General features: G+C 52.4%; 1 protein-coding gene across 1 annotated transcript in view; it reads right to left on the reverse strand.

The window, feature by feature from the left end:
• Positions 1–12,769, reverse strand: part of LOC147664079 (uncharacterized) — a 120,268-nt gene extending 107,499 nt beyond the window's left edge. Inside the window, exon 1 of the mRNA XM_086949999.1 lies at positions 12,383–12,769. Coding sequence (XP_086806125.1) covers positions 12,383–12,434 — 52 coding nt within the window. The 5' untranslated portion in view covers positions 12,435–12,769. The remainder of the gene's footprint in view (positions 1–12,382) is intronic.
• Positions 12,770–16,081: the final 3,312 nt, after the last annotated feature.

A 16,081-nucleotide genomic window follows, 5' to 3' on the forward strand; every position in this document is an offset into this window, starting at 1 on the left:
TCCCTTCATCCATCCCCTCATCCATCCTTTCACTCATCCTCCATTATCCATCCATCCATCCACCCACCCTATCCATCTGTACACTTATCCATCCACTCTTCATCCCATCCATCCATTCACTCATCCATTCAGCCATTTACCCTTTCACCAATCCAGCCATCCTTTCACTTACTAATCCTTACACCCATCCACTCTTTTAGTCATCCATATCCTCCCTTTCTCTCTCCATCGACACTTTCACTTAGCCTTCCTTCCATCCATCCATCCATCCACCCACCCATCCATCCATCTGCTCATCCACTCATGAATCCATCTATTGCCCCTATCACTCATCCATCTATCATTTCACTCCTTCACACATCTATTCATCCTTTTGTCCATCTACCCTCCCTTTCACTCACTCATCCATACTTGCACCAACCCTTTCACTCATATGACATTCATTCACCCTTGCACTTATCAATCCATCCATCATTTCACTCATCCACCTACCCCCATCATCCACCCACCATCCACCCACCCACTCATCCATCCTTTCACCCACCCACCATCCAATCCACTGATCCATCCTTTCACCCATCCACCATCCTCCTACCCACTCATCCATCCATCCTTTCACCCACCCACTCATTGTCCATCCATCCATCCATCCTTTCACCCACCCACTCATCATCCATCCATCCTTTCACCCACCCACTTATCCATCCATCCACCCATCCATCCCTTCACCCACTCTCCATCCATCCATCCTTTCACCCACCCATCCATCCATCCCTTCACCCACTCTCCATCCATCCATCCTTTCACCCACCCATCATCCATCCATCCATCTGTCCTTCCCCTCATCATCCATCCATCCATCCATCCATCCCCTCATCATCCATTTATCCTTCCCCTCATCATCCATCCATCCTTTTCCCTCATCATCCATCCATCCTTTTCCCTCATCATCCATCCTTCCCCTCATCATCCATCCATCCTTTTCCCTCATCATCCATCCATCCATCCTTCCCCTCATCATCCATCCATCCTTCCCCTCATCATCCATCCATCCTTTCACCCACCCCCTCATCATCCATCCATTCCCTCATCATCCATCCATCCATCCCCTCATCATCCATCCATCCATCCATCCACCCTTCCCCTCATCATCCATCCTTTCACCCACCCCCTCATCATCCATCCATCCATCCATCCTTCCCCTCATCATCCATCCATCCATCCATCCTTCCCCTCATCATCCATCCTTTCCCGTCATGCATCCATCCTTCCCCTCATCCATCCTTCCTTTCATCCATCCTTCCCCTCACCCATCCATCCATCCATCCCATCCATTTATCCTGCCCCTCATCCATCCATCCTTCCCCTCCATCCATCCATCCATCCTTCTCCTCATCCATCATCCTTCCCCTCACCCATCTATCCATCCCATCCATTTATCCTGCCCCTCATCCATCCATCCTTCATCCTTCCCCTCATCCATCCTTCCTTTCATCCATCCTTCCCCTCACCCATCCATCCATCCCATCCATTTATGCTGCCCTTCATCCATCCGTCCTTCCCCTCCATCCATCCATCCATCCTTCCCCTCATCCATTTATCCTTCCCCTCATCCATCCTTCCGCTCCATCCCTCATCCTTCCCCTCATCCATCTTTCCCCTCATCAATCATCCAGCTACCCTTCCACCCATATATCCAGCTATTTACATTTTCTCTCCATCCTTCCCCTCACTCATCAATCCATTTATCCTCTCGCATTATCCATTTATTCAATCATTCATTCATCCATTCTCCCTTTCACTAATTCATCCAGCCATTCACACATCCCTTCACTTAACTTACACGCCCACCTTTCCATATTCATTTTGAGCTGAGCCCTTACCCAAAGCGGAGACAGGATCCACCGCAGGGGGGGACAAGAGCCATCACAGGCGGGGGGTGGATTGGAGCCACAACATGGGGGGACAGGAGCCATCACTGTGGGGGGTGGACTAGAGGCGGCAGACCCGAGAGCAGAGGACGGCCCGGGACCAGGGTTCGATTCCCGGGGCGGCAGGTTTCTGGACCAGGGTCAGCGGACTCGATAATTCTCTCGCCTCGGTGCCCACTCTGATCAGCGATCACACTCGGCAACTCTGGGCATTAGCTTGCCTCATCTTCACTAACGGCCCCACCAGACCGCCGGGGATGCCTGGTCTCACCCTGGAGATACCCATTAAGGGACCATCTCTCAGGGAAGCCAGGAAGGGTTTCGCAGCGGTCGAAGCGCCTTGGGACCCTACGGGTAAGTAGTGCGCTATATAAATGCCAATACACATACACATACACATACACACTGGAGCCACAACATGGGGGGACAGGAGCAGGAGTCATCACAGGAGAGGGAACGTGATCCACCAGGGTGGGCACAGGGGTGGGCATGCAGTATTCTAGTATCATCTTGGGCTTCTCGCCCCCTCCTGCAAAAGATAACGAGAAGACAGGCTCTCTGTCCAAAATGCCATCCCCCATTGTGATGTACAGTACTTACAGGAGATACTCCGAGAGAACTGATGGAACTGATTGTCCTCCATACTTTGTTAATCAGTGTGGGTGCGAATGTGCCATTTCTTTATTGTATTACATTGTGCATGTTTGAAGAACCGAGGTTTGCTTACAAATTAGTGACAGTAATTAAGCTCGGTGAAGAGAAGCAGATGCTGCCTCGGTGTAATCAGGGGTGTAATCTGGCCGAGTCTAGGATGTTTGGGGCCCTGGGTAGAAATGGAATGTGTGAGCCCCCCTCTAAATAGCAGATACAAGACGCATTCAGGGTTGTTTGCTTGTGAATGGATGCCTCCTGCTCCGAAGCTGCCGCCCCCCACCCCCCTCTGTCACCTTCAAGCACCTCTTAACAGCTCATCAAGGGCTGAAGGTGTGAGGGTTGCCATCCCGCTGTGCCTCTACGGTGCTGCTGGGGGTCTGAGCTTTCATACAGCATTGGAGTCAAGAAGGGAGGTGGGGGCAAGCTGTGCCCGGTTAAAATTACGGACAAATGGCAGGGGCGTGGTGACCACCGGCATGCTTGGTAACTTCAGGATTCAGCCAGCCACTCGCCCACCCAGAAATGCTTTTTTTACTTTGTGTGCGCCGCGCTCCCGTTTTTTAATGGTGGACGCGGTTTTGATTTAGCAGGGTGGACGGCGTCCACCCTGAAAAACCCTCGGAAATAAGTGGGGGGATGCCGTCCACCCGCGTGGTACCCCGACTCGTGCCCTGCAAGTACTGCTTCATACCAGCCCTAACAATTCGCTCGGGAACAAAAACTAACCCATACTGGATGTCGAACTAGTTTGCTGGTGGCCAGCGCCTGTATCAGCAGCGAACTCGCTATGCAATGCTGATGTGGCTCTACAGGCCAAAGCTGTGGTCTTTGGAACTGGGGAACCGGGTTCCACTCTCGCCTCAGCTTAACATCCGGCGACTGTGAGATAGCACTCTCTTCAAAAAAAAAAAGAAGCGTCCTTGTGTAATGTAACTGGTGCTTATGTACAGGTTAGCAATAGCTTCCGGTCGAATTTTTGCAGTGTGAAATAGCATTCTAAAGGCCAGATGTGACAAGCAGTTACCTCTGCCCACTGGTAGGTTGCCAGCATGTGCTAACAGCTGTCGCGAAGTATTGGCGCAAGGACGACACCGCTGCAGTTATAATAGTAACTTGAAACCTCTCTGTTCCAGGCTGCTGGCTCTCTCCCATACTTTTTATCCCAAGTTTGTCATTGCACCCCCCCCCCCCCCCGCCCCCTATCCCGCAGGGCCACTATGATGGAGGATTCATTCTCTCCCTCACTTTCAGCCTCCACTCCTCAGGCAACCGAGATTTCAAACACCCGCCAATTGGCTGCACAAGCTGAGTAGGAGAAGTGCATTCTGGGGTGAATTTAGGCACACAAATCAAATATCGTGTTTGGTGAGTAAAGGTCTGCAAGAAAATCAGTCTGGGCGGGCTGTCTTTGGAGATGAAGCAAACACAAGGAGATGAGGGGCGTATTGGTAAAAATTTTCAGACACTCACCCCCAGTCACAGATCCGGGTTGAATCCATCATCATTCGGTATCTCACTTCACCAACTTAGTTCAAACCCAGCTGTATGCAAATCAGTCTTGACACTGTGCCTTCATGGGAACAGTCCAGCCAAAACTGCCAAGCCAAGTCTTCCCTGAACCGGAAACAAGCATCCTGGGACCGGTTTCTGGGTAACACCCTTCATCAGCCAGGCTAGCTTGAATCTAGTGGCAAAGTGAGCAAGGGACCCACGTCTGGGCATACCCTTGCATTGTGTTGTCTTTGGAGATGAGGCGAGAGGCAAGCACCATATGTCTCTTAATGGATGAGGCGCAAATATCTCCAGTAACGGTCCCTGTAATGGCCACCTTGTCCCTCCTGCGCGGTAGCCTGGCTGCCACAGAACTGTTCTTTTGCACAAGCGTGGCCAGAGGCTATTTATTAAACAGGCAGAACCACGCCTGGTCTTCCGGACCACTTCCAAGGCAAAGTGTGAGTGTGTGTCATTCTTCCATCTTTCGAGTCTAGCCCTGCGGGCCCCGCTTTCACTTGTAGCGGCTCTGCTACACTGACGACAAGGGTCTGCCACGTGTGCACTGATTTCATGACATTGCTCCCGTTTTCCTGCCCATCAGAACCACAACGTGCTGCACAACCCGCTATTTGCCTATACACGACTCCTGCATGCACTGCTCTAGCGTAATACCAGGCTGGTGCGATGCATGGCCTTTTATCAGCCCCTCTCTGCCTACCCTTTAAGACGCTGCACCTGCATTTTGCACCAAGAGACGGCCCGCCCAGGCGCGTGTGACACACTGAATCCTCTCTAGGCCCTGTGTGCCCCAACTTAGCAGTGGCCCCGGGTGCAGCCTTCTGGCTGCACCAAGGGCTTACGGTCGTCTGCAGTCAGCAGACCTTGGGTAGCTTGATCTTCCTCCATGCACTAGGTGGCGCAACAGTAGCTAGTGAAAGGTACATAAGTCAGAAGAAGAAAAAAAACATCAAAGGGGAATAAGAAGGATCAAACAAGCATTGACATCAGTAAGGAGACTGTTGAATGGAAGGCTAGGTGTAGGAGAGTAAGGTCTGCTTCCTAGGGTTACCCCCACTTGTTGCTGTTTTTCACTGTTTTTTTTACTTTAGTATGGCTGTGGCCCTGCTAATCAGGTCCACAGCCTAGCTGTACTCTCTAAATTGATACCATGCACTTTAGGTACATCTCAGATTGGTTACTGGGTCACCCTTGTGAGGCCCTGTATATGGTACCTTAGGTACCCAGGGCATAGGTACCCCAGAGGCCTACGAGGGGCTGAAGCATGTATTATGCCACCCCTGGGCAGCCTTCCAAAATGACACCACCGGTCTGCACTTGCAGCCTGTGTATGGTGGTGTAAGCACCTCTTACTTAGATATAGTATACCTATATCTACCTTTACATATAGACACATATTATCCTATAAGTCACTCCTATGGCAGGCCTTGACAATCCTGAAGGCAGAGTGCTTGGTTTTGTGCGAGAGGGTGCCCTAGCATGAGCCGAGCCCCTCTGCAGCTTTCGGAACCATCTCCTTATAGCTGTTCTATGACATAGCCATACCATATACTCTTAAGTGCATTATAATCCTCGCGGTTAATGCTAACTTTGGTTTGGCTTTATCAAAACATGTTGTGTAAGGTGTCAAACACTTTGGAATACTACCCCCCGCCAGTTCTGGTGGCGGGGGTAGCATTCCACCCTTCTAGAGGGAGAAGACATGTACACACTGGGATACCCAGTTAAAGTTTAAAAGAGCCTCAGCATCACAAAATGGATGCTGCTGCCACAGACACGAGTCAGCCCTCCTGCTGCTGGATGAAACTCCGGCAGGGGAGGCCCGGACAATAGGCTTCCTGTCCAGGGAAGTGCCAGCACCTCCCCAGACAGGCTTTAGTGTGTTGGGGCAGGGGGTTGCATTCAGTGAATGCTTTTCAGACACTGCCTGGGGCCCACAAGGTGCTCCATGCATTTCCCAGTTTGAACCGGTTGCTGGGGCACTCAGCCCCAGCTCTGGTGCGAAACTGGACAACGGGGAAGGGGTGTAACTACCCCCTCCCCAGGTCCTCCCATAGGTGGGACCCTAGAGTTAGTCCAACCCCTAAACTTACTATAAGAATAGGAGCCCAGGCCCTAGGACTTTAGATTACCCTGGACGAATCTCTGCAACATATATCTTTGACCTTCGACATTCCATATCGACTGGAAGACGGACAAAATCTCCCTTGTGGTCAAGGAGTGACCACCTTGTTCAAACAGGCAACAAAAGCATCTTTGCCAGTCTGCATTGTTGAGGCTCCTGCCGGATCCCGAAGACACAGGACACAGACTTCCAGACATCTCTGACGCTGACCTGCGCTCCCAGCAAAGCGGAGACCTGTAGCAGACACGAGAGACAGGGGACTGGAACTCCTGGACATCCTGCATTTTTGCAACTGCACCTACTTCTCGAAGTTTCCTGAAGTTGTGCATTGGCATATTTGAAGCCCCTGCCCCGAGCACCTTTTGCACCCAAGCTCAGAGGCCTACACTCCACAAGTGTTCTGTGGGCCCGCTTTCTGCATTTCCGCTCGAGGCTCTTTCGCGATCTCTAGTCCATTGGCTAGTGGGTCCCCACGAAGGTCAATCTTTGATTTCTTGAGCTTTCCTGGTTGCTCCAGACGTGCTCTCACTCCTCTCCAAAGGAGGAGTCCCTCAGGCCTTGCTGGTCTGAATCGAAGCCAATCTCGCTATCTTGCGTGGGTTGCTGTTGCCAAGGCTTATTGGGTCCAATCCGGATTCTGACGCTGCAGCACTCAACATCCTTTACGGGACAGCTCGAATCGAGCTCCTGCTCATTGTCGACGCCTCCTGGTCCTCGTGGCTGAAGAGTCAAGCTTCACCTCTTTCACCTGAAATCACCCGACATCGACTGGCATCTTTTCCTCGCCATCCTGGTCATTGGATAGTGACCCAGACTCTGCCCCCTCTGCTTTCAAGTTCTTCACATCTCCGATCCACCCTTGGATCCACCCGGACACTTTCCTCTAGTCGCCTGCAGCATTTCTTCGCAGCTCTCCATTGGAATCGACGACGAAACCTGACACCAAAAGACACCTATGCACTGGGCTTCCCTGGGTGAGGTAACACGAGTATTCCGGTGCTCCCGTGGGTCTTGTCCCTCGAAGTGTCCTAGTCTAAAAGGGTTCCATCGTAGTTCACCTCTAAGTGCCCTTAATCTTTAAAATTGTAACTTGTTCGTTCTCCATAGAAAGTCAATAGTGATCCGCGGATGAGTTTAGACACTGCACGCGTTCCCCGTGGGTCTCCTATGTCCCTACCTTGGGTAGTTCCTGGTCGCCCCAGCCGTTCTACAGGACCTAGGCCTGCTTTCTAACCCTCGCGTGGTTCTTATACCACTATTTTAGTATATGGTTTGTGAGGCCCCCTAGGGCAAAACGTATACTGTGCAGCTTATCGTATGCTAATTAAGTTCCTTGTATTGTACTTTTACCTCTGACCTCATAAAGAGTCCAGAGGGGTTGTGTTTAGATTAAATACATATATATATATGATATATACCTTGTGTGGTGTGCTTTCATTTGTTTATTAAAGAGACTGTATATGGTAAAACAAGTTACTGAACTTGCCTCTAAGTCTTTTTTTTTTGTCCTCATTTGCCTGTACCTCTTAACCAGAGACTGTATAGCCAACTACCTGTTCGTGCGACCAGAAATGGAACGCACCCACTACCACCACGACCTTGGGAACCAACTTGGCGGGAGACTATATCTTGGTTAACTGAGGCATTGGTGGCGAATGGCGGCCTGCCAAACCCATCCCAGACTCCATCAAGGTAGGAACTACTGCGAGGCCCAGCTCATATCTAACAAAAGCGCCACAGTGGACCCTGGAGTTTGAAGGCATAAGGCCTCTAAGTCTTAGCCTACCACTGGGATAGCTTTCTATAAGGTTGACTTTACAACCTACCATCAATAAGGGTCCTTTGGACTGGTGCAAGGTGCCCACTAGAATAGTGGACAGCATATGCCAGGACAACTTCTCACATTAGGGAAGTGGAGCAAAATAACAATACACTGATAAAAGGACACAGAGCAGTAAGGACAGAAGCCCCTTTGTCAAAGCCAGACGGCACTGCATTTTGCCAGCTTGTCCCACAGCACCCCCTTCATCAGAACAGCTTCCACAGCAGCTGCATTCCAGGGGAGCCCAACAAGGAGGATCGGCTACAAGCATCAGGCCGGCAACACCACATGTTTCAAGCTTACTGCTAACCTCCACACCCTAGCTGTGGGCCTCAGGGCTACTCACCATGGCAGATGAAGACAACACTGTGGCCCAGCAGGGACTGCCACGAGGACAATGCACTCTCCAACATGTGCTCATTCGGGTACTGCAACTCTTTAGCAAACTTAATGACCAGGAAACCGATTCGCCCCATAGGGAGACCTGGTTCGGGAGTCTTAAGAATTACTTTATCGCAACCCCCGAGACTGATGGGGCCATTAAACACTCTCTTCTGCTCCACTATGCAAGCAAAGAGATTTACAAACTCTTTGAGTACCTCCTGGACACCGGAACACCCGACGACTATGACGCTGCCGTGGGTGCACTTCAACCCACAACTTAATCCAGACTTTGAACGCTTCAAGCTCCTCCAGGCTCATCAGTGTGAAGGAGAATCAGTTGACGCAGTTTACGCGAGCTTGCCAGCACATGCATAGCAAATGACCAGCTCAAAGAGATATGGGTGCAGATTCAAGGGTGCTGGAACAAGACACTCAGAGGCCTCATCCAGAGGCAACCCTACATCAGCCTCAATGACATCTTCATTACGGCCAGGTCCAATGATCTATCTGTTGCCTGAGTCACCAAAATGTATGTAGCCATCACACAACAGCCTGAGAAGACCCCGCAGTGTACGTGGAATGCGCAGGGGCAATCCACATGAAAGGAAAGGTGAACAAGCCCAGGTTCAAACTACCCATCCACAAGGGCATTGCTGCAAGTACTGTGGCCAGGATGAGCACCCTCTTGACGACAGCCCGTCGCAAGGCTGCATGTACTTGAACTGTGGTAAGCTGAACAACGTTGCCACCATATGTAGAGGGGGTGGTCCAGATGGAGAAGTGCAAGGGGAAGGCGCACCCGAAACGAGCCATACAGCAACTGAGTCTTGAGGATCCTTAATCACAAGGGGGCCACCAAAGCGCTGTAGCACTACAAACATAGCCTTGAGGTCTCGTCACCCGAAGACAATGATGAAGAAGTCTTCCTCATCTCATTCACCAATGATATGAAACACTACTGGCGGCCAAAGCCCATGTGCCTAGTTCAGATCGCCGGTTCAGATGTCAAAGCCCTAATCAAAACCTGTGCCTCAGTGAACAGTACTGGCGCCTCCAACCAAAACCGCCTTCATCACTGACCAACATCAACCTATGGCAGCCAGTCCCCACTGATGTTAAAGGGACAGATGATAGTATAAATAAAGTCAGAAGATCAAGAGATAAAACTACCACATTCCATTTGGTCAACAGAGAAGCCAACACCCTCAGCAGGAGCCACACAGCAGAAGATCTGAGCCTTGTGTCATTCGCCCGTAATGTGAAGGCCTGCCAAGTTGATGAGCTCTTGAATCAATGTTCTGAGCTCTTTAAGGGACTAGGGTGCCTGAAAGCTCCGCCAATTAAGCTACATATTGACAAGTCTGTCAAGCCAGTCACTCTTCCACGCTGGTGTGTGCCTTTTCATCTGCAGCTGTTGGTTGTGAAGGAGCTAGAAAAACTGGAAAGCCACGGTGTCATCAAAAAGGTATTGGAAGCGACGCCATGGGTATGCCCCATAGTTATAGCAGAGAAGCCGAAGCAACTGGGGAAGAAACATCTCTGCTTTGACATGCACCTCCCCAATAAAGCCATGAGACAGGAGAGGCACATAACGTCCACGATGGACAACATCACTGAGGACCTCAACGGGTCACAAAGGATTTCAAAGTTGGATCTCAATGCAAGATACCATCAAATGATCCTCTCCGAAGGAAGCAGATCCATCACCAAATTTTTTACACACCTTGGGCTACGCGGATACAAAAGACTGAATTTTTCTGGTCTTTTCTGCAGCTGAGGTCTTTCAGGAGGTCATCAAGGAAACGTCATCAGTCCTCAGGGGTGTCTTGAATGTGAATCCTGATTTACTCTGTAACTGCGGAAGAACACCACAAACGTCTATGTGCCACGATAAAATGCATGTGGAAGCATGGTGTCACCTTCCACAAGGAAAAGTGGTCTTTCTTCCAGAAATCTTTTAAGTTCTTCGGCTACGTGTTTAATCAAGGAGGTGTGCAAGTTGATCCCAGGAAGTTACAGGCTATACAACAGGCTTCTGCCCCAGTGATAGTTTCAGAATTCGGCAGTTTCTTGGGCATGGCCACCTATTGGGGAGGTTTATTCCTAACTTTGCTACCATACTGAGCCACTGAGAGCCCTGCCAAGACGGACGCCCCCTGGAGGTGGGGCTTGAAGGAAGAATACGCATTTCAGACTACATACACAGCCCTACTGAGTAAGACCACGATGGCCTACTTCGACCCTGGGAAACAGACCTAACTCTTAGTCGATACCACCCCGGTAGGCCTGGGAGCATCTAGGAGGCAGAACCTGGGAGATGAGCTCCACTGGCCTATGCCAACAAAGCACTGATGCCTACAGAGACAAGATACTCTCAGAGAGAGGCGCTGGCCATCAAGTGGGCGTACAGGCACTTCTAACTGTATCTCGGCGTAAGACCATTCAGAGTTATCACTGACCACCAGCCACTTGTCCCCTTGTTATGTGGGACTACCCGCACCTCAGTCTGACAGAACACTGGGCATCCAGCTGCAAAAAGACCACATGGAGGTTGTATAATTGACAGCGGTCCAACAACCCAGCAGATTTTCTCTCTCGCCATCTGCCTCTCCCCACAGATGGGAAAGAGAGCAGCACCACAGCTACCAAGGTGTACATCAGTATTAGCTCTCAGGGTGACTATCCACAGGTGCTCAACCGTCAGGAAATCCGAGAGACCACTGCAGCAGCCTCCATCCTGGGATTCCTGGCAATAGTAAATGTGTACCCTACAGAGCCGTTCCTATGCGATACCGACGGGTGGCAAGGCATGGAGAAGATACAACTCACGAATATATGGAGGATTGATGAGAGCTGAGTGCCACCACAGACTGTCTTTTCCCATGAAGGCAGCGCCTGGTGAGTCCAGAGAGGCTACAACACCAAGTGACTGAACTAACTCACAGTGAACACCGATGAACAGCAAAAATGTAGTTTTGGGTGAGGGAAAGGTCTGTTTTCCTGACATAGAGGCAGCTGTCTACAAACTGGTTAATACTACCGTCATGCCAGCTCACCAGCACCTATCATGACTGAAGAACTTTGCATTGCACCATGGGTCAGAGTAAGCCTCAACCTTGGGAGGCCACAGGCTATATAATAAACTGGCGGGACCGCTCCTGGTCTTCCGGCCTGGTCTGCAAGTCTACCCCCACGGGACCGCTACAGCCCCCAAACTGTGAAAATAGAATTTCGACCCCAACAATCATAAAAATGCAGCATTTTTTTCTTAATTCCGATTAGTAGGTTCACACACAATCCCACACCTCGCGATATGTTACAAATTCTCTCAAGTAAAATAAAAGTTTATTTCCATTAAGGAAAACTGCCCAAAGGTAAACTTTGATTTTGATGCGAACAGTGACTGGATAATGGAGAATTACAGGGAATACACAATTTGGAACCCTTCGCGGCATGTATTTGCGGAGCACAGAGAAATGCGCTAAATAGACAAATAGAAATTTACAGCATGTCACCCTGGAAGATTCGAAAGGGCGGGGAAAGCCGGCAGCATACGCTTAGAATATATTGTTTTAGTAGCTGAGGGAGGATACTCATGCAGGTACCGCTCACTGGGTTGATAAAAGCATTAAGTATTCGTGCTCAACACAGTCGGCCAAAGACAGCGAACGTGCAGAAGAAAAAAAAAAAGGATAGTAAATCTGGAGAGCAAGCAGCGTCTGCCCGGCGAACAGAACTACAAAGCAACGCAACAACATACCACACCTGATCATTCCACACCGCACGTCAGTCACCAAACCGCATTTATCACCGAGCAGCGCACCACCCATGAGGCATACCACACACACACAACACAATCCAAAGTATTCCACGCCACACCACGCAGCGCACGTTACTGATATCCAAGCCTCGCGCCAGCACGCAGCTTAGGACCAGCCGCGCCTCCCGCCTTACCTTCGAAATCAGACAGGATCCCCTCCAGGTGGTCGCTCACGGACAGTTCCATTCTGCCGCCGGGGGAGGGGGCACTCTTGCACCCCTCCACCCTGGACTGACTGGCACCCCTTCGCCCCACAACTGTACGCTCCTGCTTACAATTCCAGATTGGGGAAGCGCCGGGTGGTATCAGCGGTCCAAGGTATGTACTGGGAAAAATAGAGGGGGTGGCTCTGTGGGTGCAGCGTCTACTTGACGGGGGACTCTCCAGGAAGAGAAACTTCTGAGCTCACCCTTGCCTCTGTCCCGGCCAGGCAGTCTGAGGGGGAGAAGGGGGGCTTGAATGTAAGGGGAGAGGGCTGCTCCCAGGAGGAGGAGGGAGAGACAGCTGGCCTCAGCCCCCGGCTCCACCCCGTGGGCTACAGGGGGCGGGAGGGGCTCGGGTCTCACTTTGCCACTTCCAGGACTTGAGGGAGGGGCGAAAGGACCGGGTGACGGCGTGTAAGTTGTAGAGGGGTGTGTTGGCAGGGGTACCAGGAGAGAGCTGTGAGTGAGACGAGTGTTATGCAAGGAGAGGGTTATTATGTAAGCAGCAGATCGGGGTGCATGTTGGGGGGGCGAACTGGCCGTAGCGGGCACCGGGCACCGGGCAGTCCCCGGGAGACTGGACGGGTGGTGGGCGATTTGCAGTGGTTGGTGCCGATTTTTTTATTTATTACTGGGGCCAGTTTTGCAGCGTTGCTGCTATATTTGCCCCCCCCTAGGTAAAGCAGGCAGCAGGGGGGCTGGTTTACATCATTGTCGTTCTGCTTTGGGCTCCCACTCCGACCCGGCTTTGCATTTGCTGTGCTTGGACACGAGGTGTGCAATGAGGGAGTGTGGAAGAGGGTGTGAACGGGGTGCAAGGAGGGGTGTGGAAGAGGGTGTGAACGGGGTGCAAGGACGGAGTGTGAAAGTGGGTGTGAACGGGGTGCAAGGAGGGAGAGTGGAAGAGGGTGTGAACGTGGTGCAAGGAGGGTGTGTGGAAGAGGGTGTGAACGGGGTGAAAGGAGGGAGTGTGGAAGTGGGTGTAAACGGGGTGCAAGGACGGAGTGTGGAAGTGGGTGTGAACGGGGTGCAAGGAGGGAGTGTGGAAGAGGGTGTGAACGTGGTGCAAGGAGGGTGTGTGGAAGAGGGTGTGAACGGGGTGCAAGGACTGAGTGTGGAAGTGGGTGTGAACGGGGTGCAAGGACGGAGTGTGGAAGTGGGTGTGAACGGGGTGCAAGGAGGGAGTGTGGAAGAGGGTGTGAACGTGTTGCAAGGAGGGTGTTGTAGAGAGCCACCCGGGCCTCTCTATACAATGTAGCAGTCTGCACATGCATCCCCACAACCCCGGGGCGGGCTCGCTCCGGGGTATAAAATAAAGAAGTGGAAGACCGCTCGAGGTCTTTCCGGCACCACGCAATCCAGTGTCTCTGTGTAGTTACTTCACCTGTGCTGACCACCTAAGAGGCCCAGTCCCGCATACCACATTGGCGACGAGGCCGGTTTAGGCCTCACGCGTGCCCGCCTTGCCTCCTGCCTGGAGCGAAGGTTCGCCATCTGCGCCTGCACATCGGCGCACTGCCAGCGCCGAAAGAAGGACGCAGCGGAGCCCACCTGCTCTGTCCAGGAGCCGCCTGGATTCTTTGTGCTGCTCGCGCCACGGCTCGAGGCCCGCCCACGTGTCTCCCCCCAGGGAGCGCCTTCAGCTGGCGGGACTCGCCGAGCGCATCACATGGGTGAGTGCCTCCCCAGCGGCCCGCCCGCGCAGACAACCTGCGACCTGCACGGCCTTAGCCCTGTGTGCTCCCCTCGTGGTGCACGCCCCCCCCCCCAGGCGCGCGAGGCACACACACACACACACACACACACACACACACACACACGCAGCCTCAAGAGGGGAGGGGTGAATCGGAGCGACGCTGCACGTCGGCTCTACGTCTGGCCTGCCAGCGGGTCCCCGTCTCTCCTCTGCCAACGTATAACGCCGCTTCCAGGCCCCAGCCACACACGCCAGTCATCAAGCCTTGGCTAATACAAGGAGAAATTAAGGGGACACTAGACAAGGACTACTCCTGCGATCACCGACATTGCTTGTCAGGGGCAGACATCAAGGACACACTATTCACCTTGCCCACCTCCATCTGGAAAGCCAAGGGGGTTGTCAACATTCATACAGGGACGTGGGGCGGAAGAGCGGCCGGAGCAGCTGTGAGAAACGTCGTGAGGAGAGCAGTAAAACATAATCCACTGAACTCCCCATAAGGCCGCAACAAGACTCGTGGGGGTGACCACAATGACGGATCCCGCGACAGGATCAGGCCAACCAGGTACCGGCCAGAATCCGGGTGCAGCGACCGCGCCGCCACCACCCGGCCCGGCAGGAACCGCGCAGAACCAATCGGTGGCACTAGGCCCTCAGGTATCCAGCCATTCTCACACAGGCGTTGCGCCTCTCCCCCCGTTCAGCGAGTCAGCTGATCCCGCGATGGCGGAGCCGAGGTGGAAAGCGTGTCTCGGAAGACTCAACCTGTATTTCAAGGGCACCCGCGAAACAGATGGGATGGTCAAGAGGTCCCTCCTCTTCGAAACGCTCCCTAACACCGGACAGGAGGATGACTACGAGGCGGCGGTCGACGCGCTCAACACCCACTTCGACCCCCAACTAAATAATGACTTCGAGAAGTTCAAGTTCAAGAGGGCGTGGCAAACGGAGTCAGAATCGGTCGACATGTACTATGCAAGACTGCACCGGCTGGCCAGCAGCTGCCCATTCCTCAATCCGAGGGAAGAGATCAGAGACCAGATTATCGTGGGGTGTCGCTCTAAACTGCTAAGAAAACTCATCCTTCGACAGCCGGGAATATCGCTCGACGAAATACTGATTCTCGCCCGCTCGCATGAGCTGTCAGATGCGCGGGCCGAGGAGATGGAGGTTGCCCTATGCTCACCGATGGCGCTTCCCGCAGGGTCCAAAATGGTGCCAATCAAAGAAGAAAGAGTGGACACAATACAAAGGAGGCCCTAGTCCACTCGCCTGCGACAGGTGCCCTTCCGGGGCACGCAGTGCGCATATTGTGGGGAAGATCACCCAGCGACAGCGACATGCAGTGCAAAAGGGAAAACATGCCTAAAGTGTGGCCGATTGAACCACTTTGCAGCAGTATGTCAAGGCGGGAGGTACCGACTGAATGCACCGAGACCCCGCGCAGGATATGGACCCAGGCACCTGACACAGCGAGTACGGCAATTGTCGTTAGAATCAGAACGTCCGCCCCCTGATAACCAAGCTCAGGAAAGAAGACCAAGATATGAGGATGACGATGACGACGAAGTATACGTCATCTCATACATCAGCAGGGTATCCACGAAAAGGAGACCACCACCCATGTGCACCGTGTCCGTTGAAGGCACCGAGATGCGAGCACTCATAGACACCGGGGCGTCTGTAAACCTCATGGACTTGGAACAATATGAACTAATGTCACCCAAGCCTGCGCTTGCACCCTCAAGCGCACACATCTACACCTACGGAGGCACAGACCCGCTGCCACTGCGCGGAGTAATCAGCACCACCATCGTGAACGGCGAATATTCGACGGAAGCTTGCTTCCACATCACCAAAGGAAAGAAAGGCAGCCTTCTAAGCTGTCACACAGCAGAGGACTTAGGACTCGTGCTCTTTGCCAATCAAGT

Source organism: Lissotriton vulgaris, unplaced genomic scaffold (assembly GCF_964263255.1).
Source record: "Lissotriton vulgaris unplaced genomic scaffold, aLisVul1.2 SCAFFOLD_359, whole genome shotgun sequence".
Taxonomy (NCBI): domain Eukaryota; kingdom Metazoa; phylum Chordata; class Amphibia; order Caudata; family Salamandridae; genus Lissotriton; species Lissotriton vulgaris.